The sequence below is a fragment of the Eucyclogobius newberryi genome, unplaced genomic scaffold (assembly GCF_026437365.1).
Source record: "Eucyclogobius newberryi isolate DKJ021-1_F unplaced genomic scaffold, fEucNew1.0.hap1 SCAF_15, whole genome shotgun sequence".
In the NCBI taxonomy this organism is placed as follows: Eukaryota; Metazoa; Chordata; class Actinopteri; order Gobiiformes; family Gobiidae; genus Eucyclogobius; species Eucyclogobius newberryi.
The window spans coordinates 35,872,215-35,899,132 of NW_027315779.1; the positions used below are offsets into that span (position 1 = coordinate 35,872,215).

Here is a 26,918-nt window from a genome sequence, read left to right on the forward strand (position 1 = left end):
CCGTATGAGACACAAACAAGTGTGTGAGGAACACACCGTATGAGACACAAACAAGTGTGTGAGGAACACACCGTATGAGAGAAATGTCATATTTAATGACATATGATATGGCGAATACTACTTTTAAAACTGACATGGTAAATGTTAAATACTATGAAACAAAGTTATAAATAGCTTTTTTCTAGTCAATATATATAACTTTTTTTTTACTTACAAATCACAATTCTAATCCATAAATCAAACATCAGAGTTATGGAGTTAGACACCACCACAGCACCATAGCAACCATGGGATTGTCTTTCTGACAATGAAGCAATGATTCTCAAAGTGGGGTCATCACTTGTCACCACTTGGGTGGTGGAGATGCTGATTGTGAGGTGCTGACCATGAGAGGTGAAATAAAGGAGGCAACACTGGAATTTGTGGTTCTGAAAGCTGGGGTGGACAGTGTGGCTGAGGCAGAGCCACGGATCTGGGAAGATGCCAAAGTGAGGAGGCTGCAGAGAACGAGGCTGTAACATACACTTCTAGATTTGGAGTCCAGGTCATTCAGAAATAATGTCAGACTCGTGGGAATCCCTGAGGGAGAGGAGAGGCTTCCTTGAGAAGGTGATTCTGGAACAGATGCGACCTCGCTTCACTTTGGAGAGGAGACGCCTGATGATGCGGCGTCTAATCACCAGCAAAAGAAAACTGTTCTGCAAGGTTCAAGGTCCTCAGGATTTACCAGACTTATAATGAGAGTGGATTGAAATGTTCTAAATAATTAGCTTATACTTAAAAAAACAAGCAGAAAGGACCATTTGAAAAAATACTGGTGGAATAATGTCATTTTAACCAAACAAGACATAAAGATAAAGAGGATTAAATCAATTACCCGTCATGACCTTGACCACTAAATGTAGGCCTGTTGTTTTGGCTTTTAAAATACTAAATTATAGAAGATTCTGAACAAGCCCTGAAACATTTAAACACAGTTGTGATCATTAGTTTAGACGCGGAAAAGGTTTTTGATTAAGTGTTGAACAAATTTCAAATAGAAGAGTTCAAAATATTGTGGCAATAATCAGTATTTAAATTCACATAACAACCCACTGACTCTGGAAAGAGGGGCAAGACAAGGCTGTTCTTGGTCCCTCCTCTTGTTTGCTTTGTTCATTAACTAATATGTTTTTAATACAATATATATCAAAAACAATCACTGGTGCAAAAATGGATCAATTATTTTTGACCAAACTAGAAGATTTCTTCCTAATGTGATGCATTTCCTTTATATTATTGGTCCCATGTCTGGGTACAAACTGAATATCCCAAAATCTGAAATTTGTTCTTACTGGCGACACCTCTTTGACTTTTAAATGGCAAAGGAAATGTCTTCAATATTTGGGTGTCGTCCTCCATAAGGAATTACCGTATTTTCCGGACTATAAGTCGCACCAGCCAAAAAATGCACAAAAGAGAAGAAAAAAACATGTATAAGTTGCACTGGAGTATGAAAATAACAAATAATATCACATATAAGTCGCTCCAGGGTATAAGTATAAATATAAGTATATCAGTATAAATATAAGTCGCACCCCGGCCAAAAGTATGAAAAAAGGTGCGACTTGACAATGATTTTAGAGAAAAAATAAACACCTCTCTTTTCCACCAAAATGATGATTCTTATCCGACACTTACGTCTAAGTCAAAAGATTTAAACTGTAACTCTAAAAAAAGGTTTTGCCCAGATTTCTCCGTCTTGGATCTGATTGATGTACATCTATCAAATGTGTTGTACCGTAAAGTGTGTAAGGTGGTGCATTCAGAGAACCCAGAGAGCAACATTAAGTGGGATAAAGCTTTGTTTAAGTTCATTTCAATGTTTTGAAGGTTTTGTAGGTTTATTAGACGGGAGAGCTGAGAATGAACTGGAGATGAGAGAGAAGGACGTGCAGTCACACAACCTGATGAGTCCTGGGCAGTCTTACGTTTTTAAAATGATATTAAATACATGTGCTTGCAAATGCTTTGATTGAACCCATTTCAAAAATACAATGTACAAAACAGTTTGTATTGCCTTCTACACTAAACCTCTCTAAGCTTTACAGTGGACCTTCCGCCTTAAGTAAAGCAAATAATAAAAGAGAACTACAAGGAGCTCTCTTATTGGTTTACAAGTTGCTCTAAACAATCAGAGAGCTCCTTACTAGTTATATTTCATTATTTGCTTGACATTAGCCAGGAGGACAAAGAGAGCCGCGGCTAAATGCAGAAGCTAATCAGAGAAATTAATACAATTTGTAAAGGGTTTTCCTAAAATGATTCTACATGCATTCGCTGTTTGACTAAATTCACTGTTTAAAAATCCTTTAATTCATGTAAAAGCTCTCAGGGTTCTGAAAAGAGCCAGAGGTTATTGGGCAGACTTTACAGGCAGAAGACAAACCTTTGAGTCTTATGGAAATGTCTCATTCCTGGGTCAAATCTGTGCCTCATATTCCATTCAACGCTCCACAAGCACCAGAAGAAAACAGAGGTTGGGGTTACAGGTCATTGTGTTGCTGTCCAGGCCTGACCGCCACATGACACTTGAGTCAAATGGAGGAAGTGGAAAATCCCAGGCTCAAATCTGCATTTACAACCTGAAAGTTCAAAACATACAAACTACAGGAAACAAAGATGTTAACATCTTAAACTGGTCGACTTATGATCAGTGTTTTGCAACAAACAGCACAAATTGGAGATTTAAGTTCTGGATAACAAAAGTTATAAAGGAAAATGAAATGAAAAGCTTTGATATGTTGAATCCTTTGACAGAAACAGGACTTTTATAGTATTTACAAATGAGGAGTTATTATAATCCAGACATTGAATAAACCAATAACCATTTTTGATTAAAGCACATGAATCAGAACTTTAAAGGATTAACATTTCTAAGCACATTCACTCTATATACTTCACGAAATATATTAAGAATAAATAGGAAAGGAATTATGTGAGTTAAAGAGTGGTAAAATATATGTAAATCCCAATGGAAGGCCACAAACTTCCTCGACTTGGAAAGAGTTCTATTCGAACACATTTGATACACAAAGTGTCCACTATTCACAGGGAAATGCAACTGCTGGAGAAACTCTAGTTATCAGGAGGTCCACCATTCCCATGTGTTCTGGGAACGTCCTGTTGCTGAAATACTGGACTGAGATGAATGACTTTTGACCTCTTTCACAGACTTTAGACTAAATGGGAAATATAGGCTGAAGAATATTTGCTGTGATTTGACTTAGCAGTATATTTCTTCCACATTAGTGCTGTGTTATGAGTTTAACTTGATAACGTTAAAAAAAAAAGAATGATACCTCAATTTCTTATGACAATACCATGCATGCACACACAAATAAGTAGTAGGGGGAATGGATCTTTCAGCCAGCCTCAAAACGTGTGAGAATCCCTGGATGACTTGGAGAGTGTCTCTGGAAGTCTTTGTTGAGATTGGTGTCCCAGACTCCTCCTGTTCAAGCTCTACATGTGAGGACACCCAATCACTGCATATCACAATCATGCAGACGACACTCAGACTTCTGTCTCACTGATGACAGCTGAATATGGACCAGTGGATTCACTCTGTTGCCGCGTCCAACAGATCAGTGTGTGGGTGCATGTGTCTCCAGTGCATTAGATTACTATAAAGGCCTGCACACTGTAAAACTGCTGCATCCAGAACGTAGCTTCGAGAACCACTTTGTACTCACACATTGTCCTGTGCTCAGGTCTCTGCACTGGCCCCTGTGGCTCAGAGAAGAGACTTTAAAGCAGCTGAGCTTGTGAACAGGTCTCTCCATGGCCTAGCACCAAAGAACATCCCTGACATATTAATGCCATATGAACCATCACGGACCAGAGCCAGGACTTAAAATAGATCGACCTCCTGCTAGTGCCCAGAGACAGAATTAAACATGATGCCCTGGAGCCGGCCTCCTGCTGGACCCTGTGGTGTGTTGGACTTACCTTTTGCCACAGGGACTCTCTGGAGGCCAGGCTTGAGCAAGCCGCGACAAACCAGCAGTTCCCCAGCTGGCCCTGGTGGAGGTCGTGAGCACTGATGCCATCCACAAACAGGTGAGGGTCATCACACAGCTCCTGCAGGACACAGCGTTCAGTCATGAGAAACAAAACAATGATATTACCCTGCTTCAAACTCCACAAATAATGAGAAGAAGCAAGAATGGCACTGGTGCTAGAATGGTCCACACCTTTGTCACGGCTTGACCAATAAATAAATAAATAAAAGATGCAGCGAGCAAAAGTATTCAGCCGTCCTGAGTCAGTACTTTGTGGAGGAAGGTTCTAAGCAATTCTGAAATGTCCCCATTGTGTGGACAAATAAAGGCTAATTATAGCTCCAAATCTCTTGGGGTTATGTCTCTACCAACTTTGCATACCTACAGACTGAAATGTTTGCTCATTCTTCTTTACAAAACCGCTCAAGCTCAGATCGATTTGATGGAAAGCGCCGTTTTCAGATCATGCCACAGATTCTTGATTGGATTTAGGTCTGGACTTTGACCTGGCCATTCTAACACAGGAATATGTTTTGTTTGAAACCATTTCATTGTAGCACTTTATGTTTTGTCCATCAATCTTCCCATCAACTCTGACGAACTTAAGAAAAGCAGCCTGCAGTATGATGTTGCCACAGCCATGTTTGACAGTTCAGAGTCATGTGCTGTGCATGTTTGCTGTCACATGGCTTCTGAACTCCAAACAGGACTTCTTGTGACTTGTTTTCAACAATGGCTTCTTCTTGCCGCTCTTCCATAAAAGCCAGATTTGTGCAGTGTGGACAGATTCTGTGTGTGTTCCTTGGACTTCATGATGTTTGTTCCCCAGGGATTATTTTTGCCCCGAAGGCTTTATTAGACAGGACAGTTCAGCATGAAATGGGGATGAGAGAAAGAAGGACATGCAGCAAACTGCCGGAGCCAGGACTCAAACATTCTCTTAACAAACTTCTCTGGCCTTCACAAAACAGCTGCATTTATAGAGAGATTAGAGGCCATTAGGTCAACATTCAATCTTTCAGCAATCAGGCAACTTCTGACCGCACTTGGTTGTAGCCAGGGAAAAGGGCTATGCTCTACTTCAGCTTTTTATCTGTAAATCATGTATCATTTTCCTTACACTTCCCAATTGTGTGCCACTTTGTATTGCTCTTTCACAGCAGTTTAAGTTAGCGGCCATGATATGACAAAATGCGGAACAGTTCCAGGGGTAAGAATGGTTTGCAAGCCACTGTAACTATATGTTGGATATGTTTTGCTTTCGTTGTTTTATGAACGATGTTCTCGGAGGGCGACAGTGAAAAAAGGATTAAACAATGTTCATAGGGACTTGGCAATGTCCTAAGATCCCCTGTTCTTAGACCCTCCTTCTCGGCCAGGAAAAACTACAAAACCTCCTTGAGAAAAAGACAGTGGAGCTGGACCCACTCCGTTTTTGACACCGATACTGGAGCAATACTTTTTTGTTATTCCTGTACTGTGTTGGCATCTTTATTGACCTCAAGAAGGCTTTAAATACTCTAGATTCATTGGAAAAAACATTGGCATTCATGGCTACATGAACGGCCAAAACCTTTTACTGTTTACAATGATGTATAAAGTCCTGTTTACAGACGATACCACCCTTTATTATTCAAGTGAAGACCTACATAGTTGTTTAAAAAATGGAGGAGAGGGAGTTTCATAAAATTAAGATAATGTTTGACAATAGATTATTGTTAAATATAGAAAACATTTAATTAATCATATTTCCCATAGCCATATATATACATGTAAATATACATTGAATAAAAATCATCTATTTATTATATTTAACGTATTAGTAATTCTCTACATAACTTTTTGTATTGAGGTCTGGGGCAACACTTATACCTGCCATATAAGTATAAATCTATCTATATATAAATCTTCATTTTCAAGTTAAAATCAACCAAACAATGCACTATTTATAAACCGTCATACATTGAAACAATCTTCTGTCAAAATCATTAGATAGAGTGGAACAAACTTGTACCTCACTCTTCCATGTAAAAAAAAGAATATGTAACTCTCAGCAAATACATTCGTAGAGTCTTAGCTTATGACAATACTGCATATGTAAGCTTCAGCCTACATCTTTTCGATCTTTCTGCACATCATGTGTTAAGGTCAGCTGCGTAGCCAAGGCAGGTCAACTGCGCAGCCAGGGCAGGTCAGCTGCGCAGCCAGGGCAGGTCAGCTGAGCAGCCAGGGCAGGTCAGTCACTTGTTTGCAGTGAGACAGCACAGAATTGGTGCTTCACTGCAGTGAGGTGTTCCAAGGAGAAGACACACCCACGTTACTTCTCATTACTGTGGATCACTTTTACCACAAGTGTTTTCTGCGCAGTGCTGACTCTTGGTGCTGACTCTTGGTGCAGACTCTTGGTGCTGACTCTTGGTGCTGACTCTTGGTGCTGACTCTTGGTGCTGACTCTTGGTGCTGACTCTTGGTGCAGACTCTTGGTGCTGACTCTTGGTGCTGACTCTTGGTGCTGACTCTTGGTGCTGACTCTTGGTGCAGACTCTTGGTGCTGACTCTTGGTGCAGACTCTTGGTGCTGACTCTTGGTGCTGACTCTTGGTGCTGACTCTTGGTGCTGACTCTTGGTGCTGACTCTTGGTGCTGACTCTTGGTGCTGACTCTTGGTGCTGACTCTTGGTGCAGACTCTTGGTGCTGACTCTTGGTGCTGACTCTTGGTGCTGACTCTTGGTGCTGACTCTTGGTGCTGACTCTTGGTGCAGACTCTTGGTGCTGACTCTTGGTGCTGACTCTTGGTGCTGACTCTTGGTGCAGACTCTTGGTGCTGACTCTTGGTGCAGACTCTTGGTGCTGACTCTTGGTGCTGACTCTTGGTGCTGACTCTTGGTGCTGACTCTTGGTGCTGACTCTTGGTGCTGACTCTTGGTGCAGACTCTTGGTGCTGACTCTTGGTGCTGACTCTTGGTGCTGACTCTTGGTGCTGACTCTTGGTGCTGACTTGTACTGCCGCGTTTATGTTTCATATTATCATGAAATGAGATCAAATGGGATCAGAGCAGAAAGGAAGTGAATGCACACACATTCTCCTCTCAAAAGCGAAGCAAGTTTAAAAGTTAGAGATGAAAAGGGGAGGAAGGTGACGAGCACGAAGGGAACCAGGGCAGAAGCGAGCGGAAGGACAGACGATGGACAGACGAGGGACAAAGGCGCTGAGGGACAGAGGAAGGACAGAGGAGGGACAGAGGAGGAAGCCTTCCTCTAAGCGCTCTAAGGAACGGTTCATGCCGAGATGCGATAGCGTTTACGTGTTTGTTATAGCAAAATAAAACAGTTATGTGAGTATATTTGTCCTACTTTTTTTTTCTAAATGAAGATGTGCAACTCCAAAATATTTTTAATAATTGTTACCTTTTACTCAAGGTTTGAGAGCTTCAGGGAAGTCACAGCGTCCCAGTCCCTCCCTCGCCCTAACAGACTCCCCCATCACAACCGTGGACTCCGCTTTCTCGGCACCACCATCACCAGGACCTCAAGTGGGAGCCACCATCACCAGGACCTCAAGTGGGAGCCCACCATCACCCAGAACCTCAAGTGGGAGCCCACCATCACCCAGAACCTCAAGTGGGAGCCCACCATCACCCAGAACCTCAAGTGGGAGCCACCATCACCAGGACCTCAAGTGGGAGCCACCATCACCCAGAACCTCAAGTGGGAGCCCACCATCACCCAGAACCTCAAGTGGGAGCCCACCATCACCCAGAACCTCAAGTGGGAGCCCACCATCACCAGGACCTCAAGTGGGAGCCACCATCACCAGGACCTCAAGTGGGAGCCCACCATCACCCAGAACCTCAAGTGGGAGCCCACCATCACCCAGAACCTCAAGTGGGAGCCCACCATCACCCAGAACCTCAAGTGGGAGCCCACCATCACCAGGACCTCAAGTGGGAGCCACCATCACCCAGAACCTCAAGTGGGAGCCCACCATCACCCAGAACCTCAAGTGGGAGCCCACCATCACCAGGACCTCAAGTGGGAGCCCACCATCACCAGGACCTCAAGTGGGAGCCACCATCACCAGGACCTCAAGTGGGAGCCGACCATCACCAGGACCTCAAGTGGGAGCCACCATCACCAGGACCTCAAGTGGGAGCCACCATCACCGGAACCTCAAGTGGGAGCCACCATCACCAGGACCTCAAGTGGGAGCCACCATCAGCTCCCTCATCAAGTAGGCCTGGCAGAGGATGTACTTACTGCGGCAGCTGAAGAAAGCCAAGCTGCCTCCTCTTGTCTGTTTAATTTCCTGTAGCATTTGCTGACTCCCCTTCTTGGCATGATTTACCTCCAACAATTTTAGTTTTTCTTTTACATCATTTAGCCTGTTTCTCTCTTCAATTTCTGTCTTCCAAACATTTTTGCTTATGACTTTTTCAAGTAAACCAAGGATTTTAAGACATTTTTAGTTTTAACGAGATATCTGACGCCAGCGACATGTTTGGGAGAAGAAGGGAAAAAGACTTCACTAACGTGAATCTGTTACATCTAGTGTTTTGAATGTTCTAGACGCCATTGACAAATGACATCCTCCTGAACACTGACACGACAAAGACTGTTAGATCTGAGTGCTGCTTTTGACACTGTCCATCATGGGATCCTCTTATAGAGACTAGAAGACTGGGTGGGCATCACTGGCATGTGATCTGAGACCCCTGACCTGTGGGGTGCCCCAAGGGTCAATCCTGGGACCCCTTCGGTTCAACCTCTACATGCTGCCGTTAGGTCAGTTGATACGCAGTGAAAATGTGTCCAATCACAATGATGCAGACGAGTCAGATCTATGTTTCACTGTCGGCAGGTGAATATGGACCAGTGGATTCACTCTGTCACTGCATCCAATAGAACAGTGTGTGGACCGGCCTCCTGCTGGTGCCAGAGGGCCTCCTGCTGGTGCCAGAGGGCCTCCTGCTGGTGCAACAGATCAGCGTGTGGAGGCAGAACAACTTTCTCCAGCTGAACTCAGACAAGACTGAAATCACCATCTTTGTTCCACAGAAACAAAGACAAAGTGTTAGCGTCACCTCCAGAGTCTCACTCTAAAACCTACAAACCAAGTTAGGAATCTGGGGGTAATAATGGACTCAGACTTGAACTTTAATAGCCACGTCAAATCAATAACATCAGCAGCTTTTTACCATCTAAAAAACATTGCCAAAATCAAAAATATAGTGTCTAAACCAGATTTAGAGAGATTTATCCATGTGTTTGTCTCCAGTAGATTAGACTGTAACGGCCGCTCACTGGTCTCTCCAAACGAGCTGTAAAACAGCTGCAGTTCATCCAGAACGCTGCTGCTCGGGTCCTGACCAGAACCAGGAAGTACCATCACATTAGTCCTGACCAGAAGCAGGAAGTACCATCACATTAGTCCTGACTAGAACCAGGAAGTACCATCACATTAGTCCTGACTAGAACCAGGAAGTACCATCACATTAGTCCTGACTAGAACCAGGAAGTACCATCACATTAGTCCTGACTAGAACCAGGAAGTATCATTACATTAGTCCTGACTAGAACCAGGAAGTACCATCACATTAGTCCTGACCAGAACCAGGAAGTACCATCACATTAGTCCTGACCAGAACCAGGAAGTACCATCACATTAGTCCTGACCAGAACCAGGAAGTACCATCACATTAGTCCTGACCAGAACCAGGAAGTACCATCACATTAGTCCTGACCAGAACCAGGAAGTACCATCACATTAGTCCTGACCAGAAGCAGGAAGTACCATCACATTAGTCCTGACTAGAACCAGGAAGTACCATCACATTAGTCCTGACTAGAACCAGGAAGTACCATCACATTAGTCCTGACTAGAACCAGGAAGTACCATCACATTAGTCCTGACTAGAACCAGGAAGTATCATTACATTAGTCCTGACTAGAACCAGGAAGTACCATCACATTAGTCCTGACCAGAACCAGGAAGTACCATCACATTAGTCCTGACCAGAACCAGGAAGTACCATCACATTAGTCCTGACCAGAACCAGGAAGTACCATCACATTAGTCCTGACCAGAACCAGGAAGTACCATCACATTAGTCCTGACCAGAACCAGGAAGTACCATCACATTAGTCCTGACCAGAAAAAGGAAGTACCATCACATTAGTCCTGACCAGAACCAGGAAGTACCATCACAATAGTCCTAACCAGAACCAGGAAGTACCATCACATTAGTCCTGTTCTCAGGTCTCTGCACTGCCCCCTGTGGCTCAGAGAAGAGACTTTAAAGCAGCTCTGCTTGTGTACAAGTCTCTCCATGGCCTAGCACCAAAGTACATCTTGGACATGTTAGTGCCATATGAACCATCTCGGACTCTGAGGACCTCAGGGACCGGCCTCCTGCTGGTGCCAGAGTCAGGACTAAACATGGACCGGCCTCCTGCTGGTGCCAGAGTCAGGACTAAACATGGACCGGCCTCCTGCTGGTGCCAGAGTCAGGACTAAACATGGAGCGGCCTCCTGCTGGTGCCAGAGTCAGGACTAAACATGGACCGGCCTCCTGCTGGTGCCAGAGTCAGGACTAAACATGGAGCGGCCTCCTGCTGGTGCCAGAGTCAGGACTAAACATGGACCGGCCTCCTGCTGGTGCCAGAGTCAGGACTAAACATGGAGCGGCCTCCTGCTGGTGCCCAGAGTCAGGACTAAACATGGACCGGCCTCCTGCTGGTGCCAGAGTCAGGACTAAACATGGAGCGGCCTCCTGCTGGTGCCAGAGTCAGGACTAAACATGGAGCGGCCTCCTGCTGGTGCCAGAGTCAGGACTAAACATGGACCGGCCTCCTGCTGGTGCCAGAGTCAGGACTAAACATGGCCCGGCCTCCTGCTGGTGCCAGAGTCAGGACTAAACATGGAGCGGCCTCCTGCTGGTGCCAGAGTCAGGACTAAACATGGAGAATCTGTGTTTCAGTTTTATGCAGCTAAAATCTGGAACATTCTTCCTGAAGATGTGAGACAGGTTCTACTCAGACAATGTTCAAATCTAAGATAAAAACTGTTTTGTTCAGCTGTGTTTGACTGAAAGGATTGTTCTTTGCACTCTTCTCTTTTATTTCTTAAACTGTTTAGTGATTTCTGTCATGTCTTTGTGACTTTCCCTCTTAATGTTGTTTGACATTTTTTCCTAAAACAAAGTACCATTAAGCAGGCTGGCATTGAACCTCCAAAGTGTGTTTTTTGTCTTTCTTCAAAGTCTACAGTAATGTAGACAGGACCATGATCACTTGGTCTATTGTCCCTATGTCTGCCTCAGTGATTTTTGATATGTCTTTATTGACGATAAAGAAGTCGTCTATTCTGGAATAGATTGTATGTGGATTCGAAAAATGTTTATATCAGCATGTACTAGGGTTTATTTCCCTCCAGATGTCAATCAGACAAAAAAACTTATTTGTTGTTTCTCCAGTGAAAAAACTGCCTTTGCTGCATCTCAATTCGTCTCTGTCCAGATACCGATCACCTCCTCATTATGTATTCATTTGCTAAATGTATTATTTATAGATTTACCATTACTTTGTGAGCTTGAGACATCCACGAGACATGTCAATTCCAGTCCCCACCACAGACAAAGAGTTCCCTCAAAGTGGTTTGCGATCAGATTCACAACTTCTGTTAGAAAGTGAAGTTCCTGGTGGAGCAAATACATTTATTGAAGTAAACACACTTCTATTATCACCTTTATCTTTGTGTTCAAATGTCTCTTCAAAATATATTCTGCTTGAGAGCAATATGGCCACACCCTATTTTTGCCCTTGTAATAAAGTATTTTGTAACATAGTACATTTTTTATGTTCTAATCTACTTTTGTTACACAGCTCTCTGGTCAAACACAACCAAACAAAATAAAAAAAGAGTTCATGCTTGAAATATGCAAAAAGCTCATAGACTGATCCAAAAAGAGATCAGAGAGCAGAGGGAAAACCATTGGTAGAAAAAAGGCCATCCGGTATGATTAATAAACACTTTCACTTGTATCTTGTATTCACTTGGGTATTTTCAAACCAAAGTTGGAACACACTGGCCCACATTGGACAAGTCTCCCGTACAGTCCAACTCCCTTTTATTGATATAAAGAAAATAAAAGGGAGAAAATGTCAGACCAGGTCCTGTATTGAATTGGCAAATGTCAAAGTCTCTTCTGCTGTAGTTAATCTTCTTATTTTTCCATTCACGTTGATCCTCAGCATTGCAGGATAAATATTCCACGTTGTTCTCTCTCAGGTGGGATTTCACCAGATCAAAAGCTTTGTGTTTTTTGACCACTCGCACAGACTAGTCGTTGAAGAAAAAGACTTAAGACTTGGTTGATCCGGGTTGGCCCGCGGCAAGACATCTGGATGCAGCAATGACATGCTGTTTGTCACTGAAGTTGTGGAACTTCAGTATAATAGGCCTTGGGCGTGGGTTTGTGGCCGGTTTGGGAGCCAGGGAACTATGTGCATGGTCAATCTTCCCAGCTTTAGTTGGAAGTTTAGATATTTAGGGGTCCAGGTGTCAGCCTAATTGACCACATATTTACCCTCTGTGTCCATCTGCGTTCTCGGTACTCCAGGTCAAGTAGAGACGGTATCCCTCAGGTCAGAGACTTCCTCCTCGGCCGCTGCGACCCGAGTGTCTAGTTTGCCATTCTTGGATTTGAAATCATGCATTTCCGCCAGGGCCGCGTTTATCCTTGCGTCCACTGTCTTTGTCTAATCTTGTCAGTAATCTCCTATAAAGCCACCATTATCTATCTCAAACCAAGTCCCCTCCACTGCTGTGCCCAACCCGGAATTGGAACAGGAGCTGGAACGGGGAGGTGGCCGGAGCAGCGGCAGTGCAGAGCTAACAAGCCATCCTGGATCCCGGTGTGTTTTTTTTTTCTTGTATTTCTTAGACATTTTCCCAAAATAAGTGTCCAGGCTCTTAATATGTCTGTTTCCACTTGGAAATATTGGGTCTACCCAGGTGAACTTGTAATAAAGATATATTATGTCCATGGGTGTGACCGCAGCCAGACTGACTCATCCAAACTACGCAGCCATCCTCCCGGATGTCCATAAAGTCTAATTGAAATGACAAGTTATTAAGTGACCATCACTAAAACTCACATGGTGGTTCCATTTTTTGTTGCACTTTTGCCTCTGCTGGCATTTTGAACATATGCTTTTTAACTTCAAAAGTCACCAATAGAACAAAAAAACCACAATTCCAGTCCCGGAAATACGGTCTGGGATGACCTTCTTATTTTAGTGTTGTCCCCCTCCAAACCCTCCAGGACGCCCATGAGTCTAGTTTTTTTTCAACGGGACCTGGACTTACAGGTCCCGTAACTCATCCATATCAGTTCTCTCCTCAGGACTTTTTAAAGGGATGGTAATTATGCCTCATACAGGGTTGCATTTTCCTCCAAGGATGGTTTTCATAATTTCCATAGGTACACGCACCCTAAACATACTATTACATGGTGTATAAGTCTAAACACACTATTACATGTGTATAAGTCTAAACACACTATTACATGTGTATAAGTCTAAACACACTATTACATGTGTATAAGTCTAAACATAATATTACATGGTGTATAAGTCTAAACATACTATTACATGGTGTATAAGTCTAAACACACTATTACATGGTGTATAAGTCTAAACACACTATTACATGTGTATAAGTCTAAACATAATATTACATGGTGTATAAGTCTAAACATAATATTACATGGTGTATAAGTCTAAACACACTATTACATGGTGTATAAGTCTAAACACACTATTACATGGTGTATAAGCCTTATTTTAGCATTTTAATTGGATGCAGTTTATTCTAAGCCTGTAATGTAATAAACACGGGGGAAAAGTCACTTTAATAATAATAATAATATAATGAGATGTTTTGGAGTGTCAGTTATGCAGACAGAGACAGAGAGACAGAGCTGAGGGAAGTCAAAAGAGGAGCATCCTTCTCCACTCTGCCATCCTGGATTCACAACACTGCCAATCAGACATATACAAGATACTACTACTAGAATATTATGCATTATTCAGGCTAATTAAAGGCGTGATTGACGATTTTTGGGCGCCAAATCTGAGTCTCATTTCCTCGTGGCGTGGACTGCCGATTAGTCCTGCCACGTATCAATCATAGAACTCACCTACTGCTCACCTGCAGAGCCTCGCTCACCTGCAGAGCCTCGCTCACCTGCAGAGCCTCGTTCACCTGCAGAGCCTCGTTCACCTGCAGAGCCCCGTTCACCTGCAGAGCCCCGTTCACCTGCAGAGCCTCGTTCACCTGCAGAGCCTCGCTCACCTGCAGAGCCTCGCTCACCTGCAGAGCCTCGTTCATCTGCAGAGCCTCGTTCACCTGCAGAGCCCCGTTCACCTGCAGAGCCTCGTTCATCTGCAGAGCCTCGTTCACCTGCAGAGCCTCGCTCACCTGCAGAGCCTCGTTCTCCTGCAGAGCCTCGTTCATCTGCAGAGCCTCGTTCACCTGCAGAGCCTCGCTCACCTGCAGAGCCTCGTTCACCTGCAGAGCCTCGTTCTCCTGCAGAGCCTGGTTCACCTGCAGAGCCTCGTTCACCTGCAGAGCCTCGCTCACCTGCAGAGCCTGGTTCACCTGCAGAGCCTGGTTCACCTGCAGAGCCTCGTTCACCTGCAGAGCCTCGTTCACCTGCAGAGCCTCGCTCACCTGCAGAGCCTCGTTCACCTGCAGAGCCTCGCTCACCTGCAGAGCCTCGCTCACCTGCAGAGCCTCGCTCACCTGCAGAGCCTCGCTCACCTGCAGAGCCTCGTTCACCTGCAGAGCCTCGTTCACCTGCAGAGCCTCGTTCACCTGCAGAGCCTCGTTCACCTGCAGAGCCTCGTTCATCTGCAGAGCCTCGTTCACCTGCAGAGCCTCGTTCATCTGCAGAGCCTCGTTCACCTGCAGAGCCTCGTTTACCTGCAGAGCCTCGTTCACCTGCAGAGCCTGGTTCACCTGCAGAGCCTCGCTCACCTGCAGAGCCTCGTTCACCTGCAGAGCCTAGTTCACCTGCAGAGCCTCGTTCACCTGCAGAGCCTCGTTCACCTGCAGAGCCTTGTTCACCTGCAGAGCCTGGTTCACCTGCAGAGCCTCGCTCACCTGCAGAGCCTCGCTCACCTGCAGAGCCTCGTTCACCTGCAGAGCCTTGTTCACCTGCAGCCTCGTGCGGCTCGTCCCCATGAGAGCAGCACGTTTGTGTCTAAGCGCATGGATCTATCATATTATAGTTATATAGTCAGAAGAAACAGAAATCTACGGAGACGAGAAATGATGCGATCCGTCGCGTTAATAAACAAACACACGTGTGGCAGCGAGGCTGTTGTGAGCGTCCGCACGGGGGACTGCACATGTGCACTTCTGCTTGAGTTCCAAAATCGGCGAAAAATCTTCCATTATTCCTTTGATGAAGACGTCTTAAATTTGTGTCTGCTGCAGTTATAATTATAATTAATCATTTTACATTTTAATCTCATATTGATCAGAAATAACCCCTTGAAGCTAGAGTGGTTTTCCCAATATATAAAACAATTTGATGAAAGATTGAAAGATGATTTTTACTTCAATTGGACCAATCAACAAGGCTGCATTGAGTTGATTTGTTTGATAGCACTTAAATTATAATTAGGGTACTTTTGGGGGATTTTTTATGTACCGTAATTCAAAATACTTTTTCTAAATAAATACTGTAAATGGTGTAATTGAAGTGTTTTTGAAGTCCATGGTTTTATTTTGTCCAAAGATGTTTGCTAAACTAATTAATTTTGCTGTAACTGCACAAAGCACAGCAAAAAAGTACTAGTATTTCTTTTGATATGCACTTGGTAAAGGAATCAAACCAATTTCAACCAATCAAAACTCAAAATAATCTAAACTTACAAACAAATTGTGCTTGTAATGGAACAACTTGTCCTCTTTTCAATATTCAAACCAGTCTATTTATATTCTGATGATTGTTTATGCATTCTACGAGCCAAGGCTAACCCTCAAAAGTCACTAATGTCAAAGCTAATTTCCACTCATTTCCACCCTTAGGCCCCTTTGAACAGAATTGTATGAAATGTCACATGCACAATCTACAAATAGTTCACTGTCATAATGTTGAATGTGTTGTTATGCAAATTAAAGACATGTATACTTAATGAAGCGCTATTATAAATGTGCAAGTTGGTGGGCAAAGGGGACATCCTTTTGTAAGTGTCTTCTTTGATAGATTTTACCCAATTCTGTTAAACTTCTGTAAAATGTGTACATAATTTTCCAAAAAAATAAAAATTATGTATCTGGAGTTGTAGGACTGTCTTGGTTGACACGTCTCTGCAACATCGCGTGGCGGTCGGGGGCCGTGCCTCTGGACTGGCAGACCGGGTGGTGGTCCCTCTGTTCAAGAAGGGGGACCGGAGGGTGTGTTCCAACTACAGAGGGATCACACTCCTCAGCCTCCCATAAGGTCTATTCCAAGGTACTGGAGAGGAGAATACGACTGATAGTCAAACCTCGGATTCAGAAGGAGCAGAGTGGTTTTTGTCCCGGTTGTGGAACACTGGACCAGCTCTATACCCTCCATCTGGTGCTCGAGGGCGCATGGGAGTTTGCCCAACCAGTCCACATGTGCTTTGTGGATCTGGAGAAGGCTTTCGACCGTGTCCCTCGGGGTGTCCTTTGGGGGGTGCTCCGGGAGTACGGGGTCCGGGGCCCTTTGCTCAGGGCTGTCCGGTCCCTGTATGACCGGAGCAGCAGCTGTGTTCATTGCCGGCAGTAAGTCAGACCTGTTCCCAGTGCATGTTGGACTCCGCCAGGGCTGCACTTTGTCACCGGTTCTGTTCATAGTTTTTATGGACAGAATTTCTAGGCGCAGTCAGGGGTCGGAGGGTGTGGTCTGGGGTCAGAGGGTGTCCGGTTTGGGGACCACAGGATTCCATCTCTGCTGTTTGCAGACAATGTTGTCCTGATGGCTCCATCAAACCCGGACCTGCAACATGCACTGGGACGGTTTGAAGCCGAGTGTGAAGCGGCTGGGATGAGAATCAGCACCTCCAAATCCGAGGCCATGGTTCTCGACCGGAAAAAGGTGGCTTGCCCTCTCCAGGTGGGTGGGGAGTCCTTGCCCCAAGTGGAGGAGTTCAAGTATCTCGGGGTCTTGTTCACGAGTGAGGGAAGGATGGAGCGTGAGATCGACAGGCGGATCGGTGCAGCGGCTGCAGTGATGCAATCGGACAGTTGTGGTGAAGAGGGAGCTGAGCCGAAAAGCAAAGCTCTCTATTTACCGGTCGGTCTACGTTCTGACCTCACCTATGGTCATGAGCTTTGGGTAATGACCGAAAGAACAAGATCGCGGATACAAGCGGTCGAAATGAGTTTCCTCCGGCGTGTGGCTGGACGCTCCCTTAAGGATAAGGTGAGGAGCTCGGCCACACGGGGGGAGCTCGGAGTAGAGCCGCTGCTCCTCCACGTCGAGAGGAGCCAGCTGAGGTGGCTCTGGCATCTGTTCCGGATGCCTCCTGGGCGCCTCCCTCGGGAGGTGTTTCAGACATGTCCCACCGGGAAGAGGCCCCGGGGAAGACCCAGGACACGCTGGAGAGACTATGTCTCTCAGCTGGCCTGGGAACGCCTCGGGATCCCCCCGGAGGCGTTAGAGGAAGTGTCTGGGGAGAAGGAAGTATGGGAGTCCTTGCTCAGACTGCTGCCCCCGCGACCCGGCCCAGGATAAAGCGGCAGAAGATGGATGGATGGACCTCCAGAGCTGCTTTTCACAAGTTATCTACCTCTTTATCGCATAATCTTATCTCCTGTTCACATGGCTCATTGTAGTATAAGCTATTTATCAAGCTCATTTCCTTAAAAAACATATGCCTCTGAGTGTACTGTCTCAGCTAATTCAGAACTCTCACTCTTTGGATAAATCTGATATACAAGTGTGCTGAGTCAGAGCTTGATAAGGGGACGAGGTCTGAAGGACCACCCTTTGTTTGGCTTTACCTTAGGCCACATCATTACAAAGGTCAAATGTATCCACAAAACAAGTTATGAAACAGTTAAATGGACATGTAGAACACAACGTTATGTACAGTAAATACATCTGGTGGACAAATTCTGCAATCTGATGATTGTCTACTAAAACCGCATTGTCTTTTTTGCGTTTTAGCTTTTGTCTTGGAGAGAAAATGACTCTCTGTAATTCAAAAGAAGTCATTCGATGGAAAAGTTATTTCCACGTTCGAAGCATTTTTGTTCGTTCGCTCATGTTCTCTGCTGTCTGCAGAGAACCATAAAACTCCAAACTCTAGCCTGCATTCCTGTCACCATGGCAACAGGGAGAGGTCATCTGCATATCCTAAAACATGATATACAATGAGGGAATTTTGAGTTGGGATCAGTGACCAGTTTACTGCTTGGAGGAGAAGCAAGGTTCTTAAAATCTATCTTCTGCATTTAAGGCCACAATAAGATCAACTTATTGTGCACGTGTAAAGCCTCCTTCTTTGGGAAGAAGCTTTCATGATTAAACCTGTTTTGTTCAATATTGGTGCCATGTGATGTTTTGTTTTTCAAGGACTTTCTTTGTAGTGGAAAAAAGAGAGGTTTAGTTTTTGTCCAAGATTGTTGACCAAAATATTTAAGGGATTTTGTTTAAATGGGTAGGTTTTTCAAAAGATTAAAGGTGTTGCAAGTAAGAATTGAAGAATTTTGATCATTCAGTTTGTATCCAGACATTGGACCAATATCATGAAGGAAATGCATCACATTAAATATGGACATTTTTAGTTTAGTCAAATATAATAAGCAGGCCATTTTATGTTCTGTCCCATCGATTGTCACGCCATAAATTGTTTGTGATTATTTAATATACTGGGCCAATGGTTTAAAGTACAAAGCAAACAGGAGGAGGGACCAGGCACAGCCCTGTCTCACCCCTCTTTCCAGAGTCAGTAGGTCTGTCAGGTGACCATTGATTTTAATTCTTGATGTTGGACCATCATAAAGTGCCCCAAAATGTTTTACATTTAAGTCATCAATTTGAAATGTCTTCAGCATTTAAATTGTTAAGTCCAGCGAACAGAGTTTTTTCAAAGCTATCTTAGCTTGCAAGCTAATTATCAGTTTTGTTTTGTTGATTGTGTATACCATTCATTATGTGTAAAGATTGTCTTATGTTCGCCGCCGGTGAAGGATTCAGGCATGACATCAGTTACTTATCCCACAGCTTCCTCATGACAGGCCTTGATCCCGTCTGTCATCACCCCTGTCATCGCCCCTGCCCTCAGACCAGCCCTGGGTCCCCCCTGCAACATCTACTCCCACTACAGAATCCTCACTCTCCTTTTCATCTCCACTTTCACCCAGAGGCATTCCCATCTTGAAAGTCTGATCAAAACAGTCATTGAAGGAATTATGGAGGATTTTTTGGCGCCAAATCTGAGTCTCTTTTCCTCGAGGCGTGGACAGCCGAGAAGTCCTGCTACGTATCAATCATCCCTTTTGTCCTACTGCACACCTGCAGCCTCGTTCAGCCTCGTCTCCAGCATAGAAGCACCTTTCCCTGGCTGCCCATGCGTGCTTGATATGCCGGAGTGTGTTTAGCGAGTTCCTTCAGATCCTTCACAGAGTAAGACTGTGTTTGAGCTCAAAAGAGACGGAAATCTGCAGACGAGAGATGATGCGATCAGTCGTGCTAATAAATAAACGCACGTGTGGCAGCGAGGCTGTTGCGCGTTTCCGCACGGGGGTGAGTGTGCACGTGCGCACTTTTCAAAAAGGGACAAACAGTAGCTTGAGTTCTCAAATCGGGGAAAAATCCTTCATTATTCCTTTAAGATGGTTCCACTCTCACATAATATAGCAAGATCAAGAGTTCTGATGTCAACAATGATGCACTTCGCTGGCTGCTTTTAAGTCAGAGAAGAGACTTTAAAGCAGCTCTGCTTGTATCTCTCTATGGCCTAGCACCAAAGTACATCCCGGACATTTTAGTGCCATATGAACCATCTCGGACTCTTTAGGACCTCAGGGACCGGCCTCCTGCTGGTGCCAGAGTCAGGACTAAACATGGACCGGCCTCCTGCTGGTGCCAGAGTCAGGACTAAACATGGACCGGCCTCCTGCTGGTGCCAGAGTCAGGACTAAACATGGACCGGCCTCCAGCTGGTGCCAGTCAGGACTAAACATGGACCGGCCTCCTGCTGGTGCCAGAGTCAGGACTAAACATGGACCGGCCTCTTGCTGGTGCCAGAGTCAGGACTAAACATGGACCGGCCTCCTGCTGGTGCCAGAGTCAGGACTTAACATGGCCCGGCCTCCTGCTGGTGCCAGAGTCAGGACTAAACATGGCCCGGCCTCCTGCTGGTGCCAGAGACAGGACTAAACATGGACCGGCCTCCTGCTGGTGCCAGAGTCAGGACTAAACATGGCCCGGCCTCCTGCTGGTGCCAGAGTCAGGACTAAACATGGCCCGGCCTCCTGCTGGTGCCAGAGTCAGGACTAAACATGGCCCGGCCTCCTGCTGGTGCCAGAGTCAGGACTAAACATGGACCGGCCTCCTGCTGGTGCCAGAGTCAGGACTAAACATGGACCGGCCTCCTGCTGGTGCCAGAGTCAGGACTAAACATGGACCGGCCTCCTGCTGGTGCCAGAGTCAGGACTAAACATGTAAAATCTGTGTTTCAGTTTTATGCAGCTAAACTCTGGAACAGACTTCCTGAAGAAGTAGGACAGGCCTTTACTCTGACAATGTTCAAAAACAATTTTGTTTAGCTGTGTTTGACTGAAAGGATTTGTTTTGTGATTTGAATGCATTATTTATTGTGTGAAGCACTTGTAAATTGCCTTGTGAACAAATTGTGCTCATCAAATAAACTTGCCTTGTGTTTGCCGTTTATTAATAACTCCGGTCTGATCTATGTGAATTAAGTTTAGGAGTATTTGTTCCATTATTTTGGACAGAATTAAGGTGTATAGACGAGCTGTCGCCCTGGCACACTGTCTGGATGGGGAGGTCGGATTGGTGAGAAAGAACCTTTAATGCCTCACTCAGACTTGCGGCGTTCTTGCGGTGGAAAGCTCACATGAATCCCGGAGCTCTGAAGTGCTCTTGTGGTCACAGATTGCGCATTCACGAGACCACATGCTCATGCCATAACTAATCATTAGTACTGGGAAAAGGCTTTTGCGGGAACTCTGGCCCCCCTGCACCTCCAGCATGTGCGGTCTTAGTTCCTCTCATTACTTTTATATGGAATGCTTGTTGCCACTGCACCAGAGCTGCACTGCACGCAGTCTGAGTTCGGTCACTTTAAAAGTCTGGTCTGTGGAGAGGCGAGCATGTTTTTTATCATGGGTTTTTAATCTAAAAAATACAAAAATTCTGCAAAACACTCTCCATTATGATAAACCTAAAGAAAAGTAAAAAAAGAGATCATTGTATGTGGGACTAACCCGTGGCCGCTTCCACACCACCCGTCCGATGCGGTTGCCGTGAAGGAAGAGGGAGTCGTCATAGGCTGGGAAGCGGGGGTCCTCAAACAGCAGGCCGCTCTGAAGGCACTGCCTCTTCAGCATGGAGTGCTGCTGGCCCTCAAACGCCTTCACGGAGGAGAACATCCTCAAGCCCTGTACACCACATACACACAGGACATTGGTCAAATACACACATTTTATTTACTGCGGTTAATGCAACATCCAAGTTTGCTCACTTCAAATATGGAGCACAACAGTTGGAGCCCACCACATTGTTCCAGAAATAAATGTCCCATTATTTTTTCTGATAAGGGATCATTTCAAAATGGGTTGAAGCTGAAAAGACGTAATGTTTTTCGTCTTCGGGGGGTTGAACCTACATTTTGTCTTTTTGTTGCTTTGAAGCTTCAATACATCGTTGTGTCAGTCATTGTTTTGAAATGCTAAAAAACTCTCAGCAACGAGCATTAGGCCAACATTAGGCGGCGGGTGCGGCGCGGAGCACGGGGAGTGCGTACGGGGGAGCACGGCGCACCGCGGCCCGTGCGCGGCCCGTGCGCACGGTGCGTTGTGATCGCGGCGCGCAGTGGCGCGTGCGAGGGAGCACCCGCCCCGCTCCCCGCGCTGGCCACGGCGCGCCGTGGACCATGTGGATTGAGTAAACAAACATGCGCAACAGGTGACATTATTTGGAGAATTCATAACTTCTACTGATAAAAAGACCAAAAGATGTTCAGGGATGTTCACTAGAGGTGAGCAGGTCTATCAAGATACTATCGTTTTATCAACGCGTTAACATTTGATGTGAAGCCAGTCTTTCGTCTTTTGAGGGGATCCAGAGAGAGACGAAAAAAATTACATCTTTTCAGCTTCGACCCATTTTGAGATGATCCCTAAATATATTTAAGAAATTTAAACTTGCTCAATGCTAATCACTTATGTGCTAACTACTAAGCATAAGACCAATCATTTTATCCAAACTATGTTTCTGAAATGCTATAAACCGCAAGATTATAAAACCATTTTTGCAAATGTCAAGTTTTAAAAGTGTTTTTACAACTGATTATGTTATGAACATTAGTTACCACAGCCTCTGCCGAGCCTTTAAAACAAGCTCATTCAACTTAAGGCCTGAGGACCAGATCAGGCTCTGTAAATGATCTGCCGATCTTCCAAATATCAAACAATACGTATATGTTCTCTTCTTTACTTTTTTAGTCTGGGGTTGGTCGTGGTTTGTACAAATCTAGTCCTAGTTTAATGCTGGTTCAGTACTGGTTTGGCAATTTTGCAGAGCAATGTTGGTAAAGCCATAGTATGTACTATTTCACAAAAATCTCATATAGAAGTTATTGATATAAGATAAGATAAGATAAGATATTCCTTTATTGTCCCACATGGGGAAATTTCATTGGTGCAACGCAGGTAGATACAGAGGCAGATACAGAAGAACAGATCACTTATAGGAAGTCTGAAAAACACTTTCAGTAGAAGATCTCCTATAAATAAATGAAATAAAAACTCCCATAGACAAATAAATAAATAAATAAATACCATTGCATGTGATCCCGACAGTAATTGCACATGAATATGTGTCACGACAGCACATAGATTGCACATGAATTGCACATGAATTCCAACAGCAATTGCACATACGACAGAATTGCACATCAGTATTAGGTTAGGTCAGTATTGCGCCGGGATAACGTGACGATCTCCGGGTAAGACGACTGTTCTCCGCAGTTTCATGAGTTCTTCCTTTGTGTAAACGCGGTACGGCGCCGGCCGGGGGGCGAGGCCGGAGCCGGGGGCGGGGCCGGAGCCGGGGGACTCAGAGCCAAGACACATCGCGACGACACGACGAAAACACTCAATCCAGACGAATAAAGTCAAAACAAGTTAATTTAAAGCGATTCCAGTGCGTGTCCCGATCGTTCGTGAAGTTCCTCTTTCATATAAACGTGTATATAAACGTGTACCGACGACACGCCGTACTTTAGCGGCGGCCGGAGGGCGCGGGGGGGGGGGGCTGGTGGGCTCGCGCGGAGCTAGCTCACGTCACATATATTCTCATGACTGAAATAGATCTAGTGTTGGGGAGATTGTCTGACACCAAACTGTGGTGACGCTTTGTGCACATATCCAGTCCCAAATATCTGTCCCTCAGGAAACTGTTGTAGAATGTTTTTTTATGTTGCGCTCCATTCTTTTGAAAGGCTCGTCTAGAACGTACAAATCGTTTTTTAACATATTACGTTTGGTGAACACAGCACGTTTTGTCAACTATGACCTTTGTGTGACATCAGATTGATCTTATATGAAGTCAACGAGGATGCTACTAAATCAAATCAAATGTTTTTTTTTTTATATATTTATTTTTATATTAAAATATAAACAAACTGAAGGAGCAAAACGTGACCAGAGGAAAAGAAAAAATCAATAGGAAAAAGAGAAGCCCAAATAATAAACCAGAAAATCAAATCAAAAGTAATGAAAAAGTCAAAAGCATATGTCTCACTATTTGTCTAGATGTCTAAAGTTATTTCAGTCCAGTCCTTGATAGTTGGCTCCATCCTGGTCATTTTTTTTGTGATTGCCTTTTGCTATTGTTGAAGGGTCCTTTTTTTATGGAATATGGAATATTGGCATGAACGTAATATATTACCTTGAATAAAAAATCAGAAGATCACAGTGGTCAGTGTTGTGATTTAACGTGTATTCATAATTGTTGACACCCTAAAGAATCACATCAATCAATTATGCAAATAATCTTGATCTTAAAACAGATCAGAGAATTAAAGAACTAATTGTGTACTTGTCCCGGTTCCGGATGTCCCAGTTAATGTAAGTCCAATTTAAATCCAGTTTTCCAGGCTGTCTGACAATCCTATGTGTATTTCCTCTCAGCTGACTGACACAAAAAACTTACAGTGAGCGATACATATACAACAATATACAGTCAAATCAGTCCCTGAAGCAAATGCAATTAAAAGGCTTGACTAAATAAAAAGGTTTTAAGCCTTAAAAGCAACAACAGAGTCCAGTGACGGCAGGGAGAGCGGAAGATCGTTCCAGAGTCTGGAACAGTCTGGAAGGATCCGTCTCCTCTGGTCCCAAAACAAGTGCGAGGAACCAACAACAGGTCCTGATCCAAAGACCTCAGTGAGCGAGTGTACGGTCTGAGGTCCTGATCCAAAGACCTCAGTGAGCGAGTGTACGGTCTGAGGTCCTGATCCAAAGACCTCAGTGAGCGAGTGTACGGTCTGAGGTCCTGATCCAAAGACCTCAGTGAGCGAGTGTACGGTCTGAGGTCCTGATCCAAAGACCTCAGAGAGTGAGGGCGAGTGTATGGTCTGAGGTCCTGATCCAAAGACCTCAGTGAGCGAGTGTACGGTCTGAGGTCCTGATCCAAAGACCTCAGAGAGTGAGGGCGAGTGTACGGTGTGATCAGATCGCTGATGTACAGAGGGACCTGACCATTTAAAGCTCTAAAAGTCAGAACTAGAATTTTAAACTGTTTCCATGGAGACGGGCTCCAGTGAAGGGCTTTGAGGGTGAAATGTGGGCCCTTCTATTTGTGCGAGTCAAGATCCTCGCTGCAGAGTTCTGGACCAGCTGCAGACAAGAGAGTTCCTTCTTGTTAAGACAGGAAAACAAACTGTTACAATCGTCTAAACGTGAAGAGTTCAGATCATTTTGAGACACAATTTTCCTGAGCTTAGAGATTTTCCTCAACTGAAAGAAACAGTTCCTCGTCGTTGGAGTGGAGCTCTAAAGACATGTCTTTGTCAAAGACAACATCCAAGTTTCTGAGACTTGGTTTTACACTCTGGCCTAAATCACTCAAGTACTGGTTTATCCCTGGAATGACATCATCAGGGGCAATAATCAGAGTTTCTGTTTTGTCTGTTTTTAGCTGCAGAGTTTTGACTCAGCCATTGTTTAATTTGCACTAAACAACTGACCAAAGAGTTCAGCTTCTGGATCTCAGAAGGTTTAAAAGAGCTGAATATCGTCATGAACACATCACTAAACTCTTTAATGATCATTCCCAGGGGGATTATATAAAGCAGAAATAAGACGGGACCCAAAACGGAGCCCTGAGGAATTCCACACAACAGATCAGCTGAGTCAGACATTATTTGGTTTGCAGCAACACTAAAGCTCCGACAAGATAAATATGAGGCCAATCCACAGCCAACACCCACAGCTAACATTTGATTTGGAGGCGCGTCGGGATAAGTAAAAACTGCGCGGATCCGATTGGTGTCGATCGACACGGTCGGTTTTGGTCAACAAAGAGTGTGACAGGGAAAAACAGATTAAACACTCACAAAACGAAAAAAAAACGTTTCTTATAAAATTCGGTTTTGAGGTCTTGGACAAGCTCTGTCCTTGTCCCAGTCACATTCACACGAGGAGGACCAGAAAGTCCAAGTCCCGACAAGAACGTGTCGTCCTCCTAACACTAGGTGGCGATATGCGTCGTTTCAGCGACTAATACAACCCCCCATTTCAGTCGACCTCTTGCGTCTCATATAAACAACTATAATGCGCATTTTGGACCAACAGCAGTCGTACAACTTTGTTCATCTCGTATGTAACGTTATTGTGCAGATGAAGTGCAGTGTGAGTGAATGCGGTTGTGTTCTTGTTGTTGTTGTTGTTGTTGTTGTTTTATGGCGGTTGGCATCCAAGTGTTGCATTACCGCCAGACTTTATTCCCCAGACTTTGTCGTAGTCCTCAAAATTCTTCTTCCAGTGCTTTGACTTCCAGCGCTTTGACAAAGCCCAAGAGGTCATGAGATGCCTTTGTCATTGTATCCTATAGAAGTTCTTCCTCCCCTCAGACTTTGTCGTAGTCCTTAAAAATTCTTATTCCATTGGTTTGGAAGTACAAAGCCCATGAGGTCATGGGACGTCTTTGTTGTTTACTACGAAAAGTCTGAGGAATAAAGTCTGGCGGTAATGCAACAATTGGATGCCAACCGCCATAAAACAACAACAACAACAGAAACAACAAAGCCCATGAGGTCATGGGACGTCTTTGTCGTTTTATCCTTTATAAGTCCTTCTTCCATCACTTTGGCGTTTCTAGGCCCATGAAGTCAAAGCGCGTTAGAACATCCTCTTGCTCCTCATCCTCGGCTCAGTCTCCAACACCCCCCAACTCTATAAACGTTTACCCAGCCCTGTGCTACATAAGTAAGCAACCACAGCCTGACACAAACCCTGTGACTGGATCGCCAGAACGTTCCGCAGATTGAACTCCCGCCCATTATTCCGAAACCACAAGGCCAACCCGGCCCTTTCTCTATCATAAGCCTCACAGCAAATCAGCACATGCTCGACAGTCTCTG

The 26,918-nt window shown here is 44.7% G+C and overlaps 1 protein-coding gene across 1 annotated transcript in view; it reads right to left on the bottom strand.

Annotated features, from left to right (window-relative positions):
* The window catches only part of capn5b (calpain 5b), a gene marked incomplete at its 3' end in the record, with an annotated part of 290,932 nt that overhangs the window by 245,124 nt on the left and 18,890 nt on the right, over positions 1-26,918 (bottom strand). Inside the window, exons 2-3 of the mRNA XM_072447028.1 lie at positions 21,538-21,711; positions 3,991-4,122 (exon numbers count right to left, since the gene is read on the bottom strand). Coding sequence (XP_072303129.1) covers positions 3,991-4,122; positions 21,538-21,702 — 297 coding nt within the window. The remainder of the gene's footprint in view (positions 1-3,990; positions 4,123-21,537; positions 21,712-26,918) is intronic.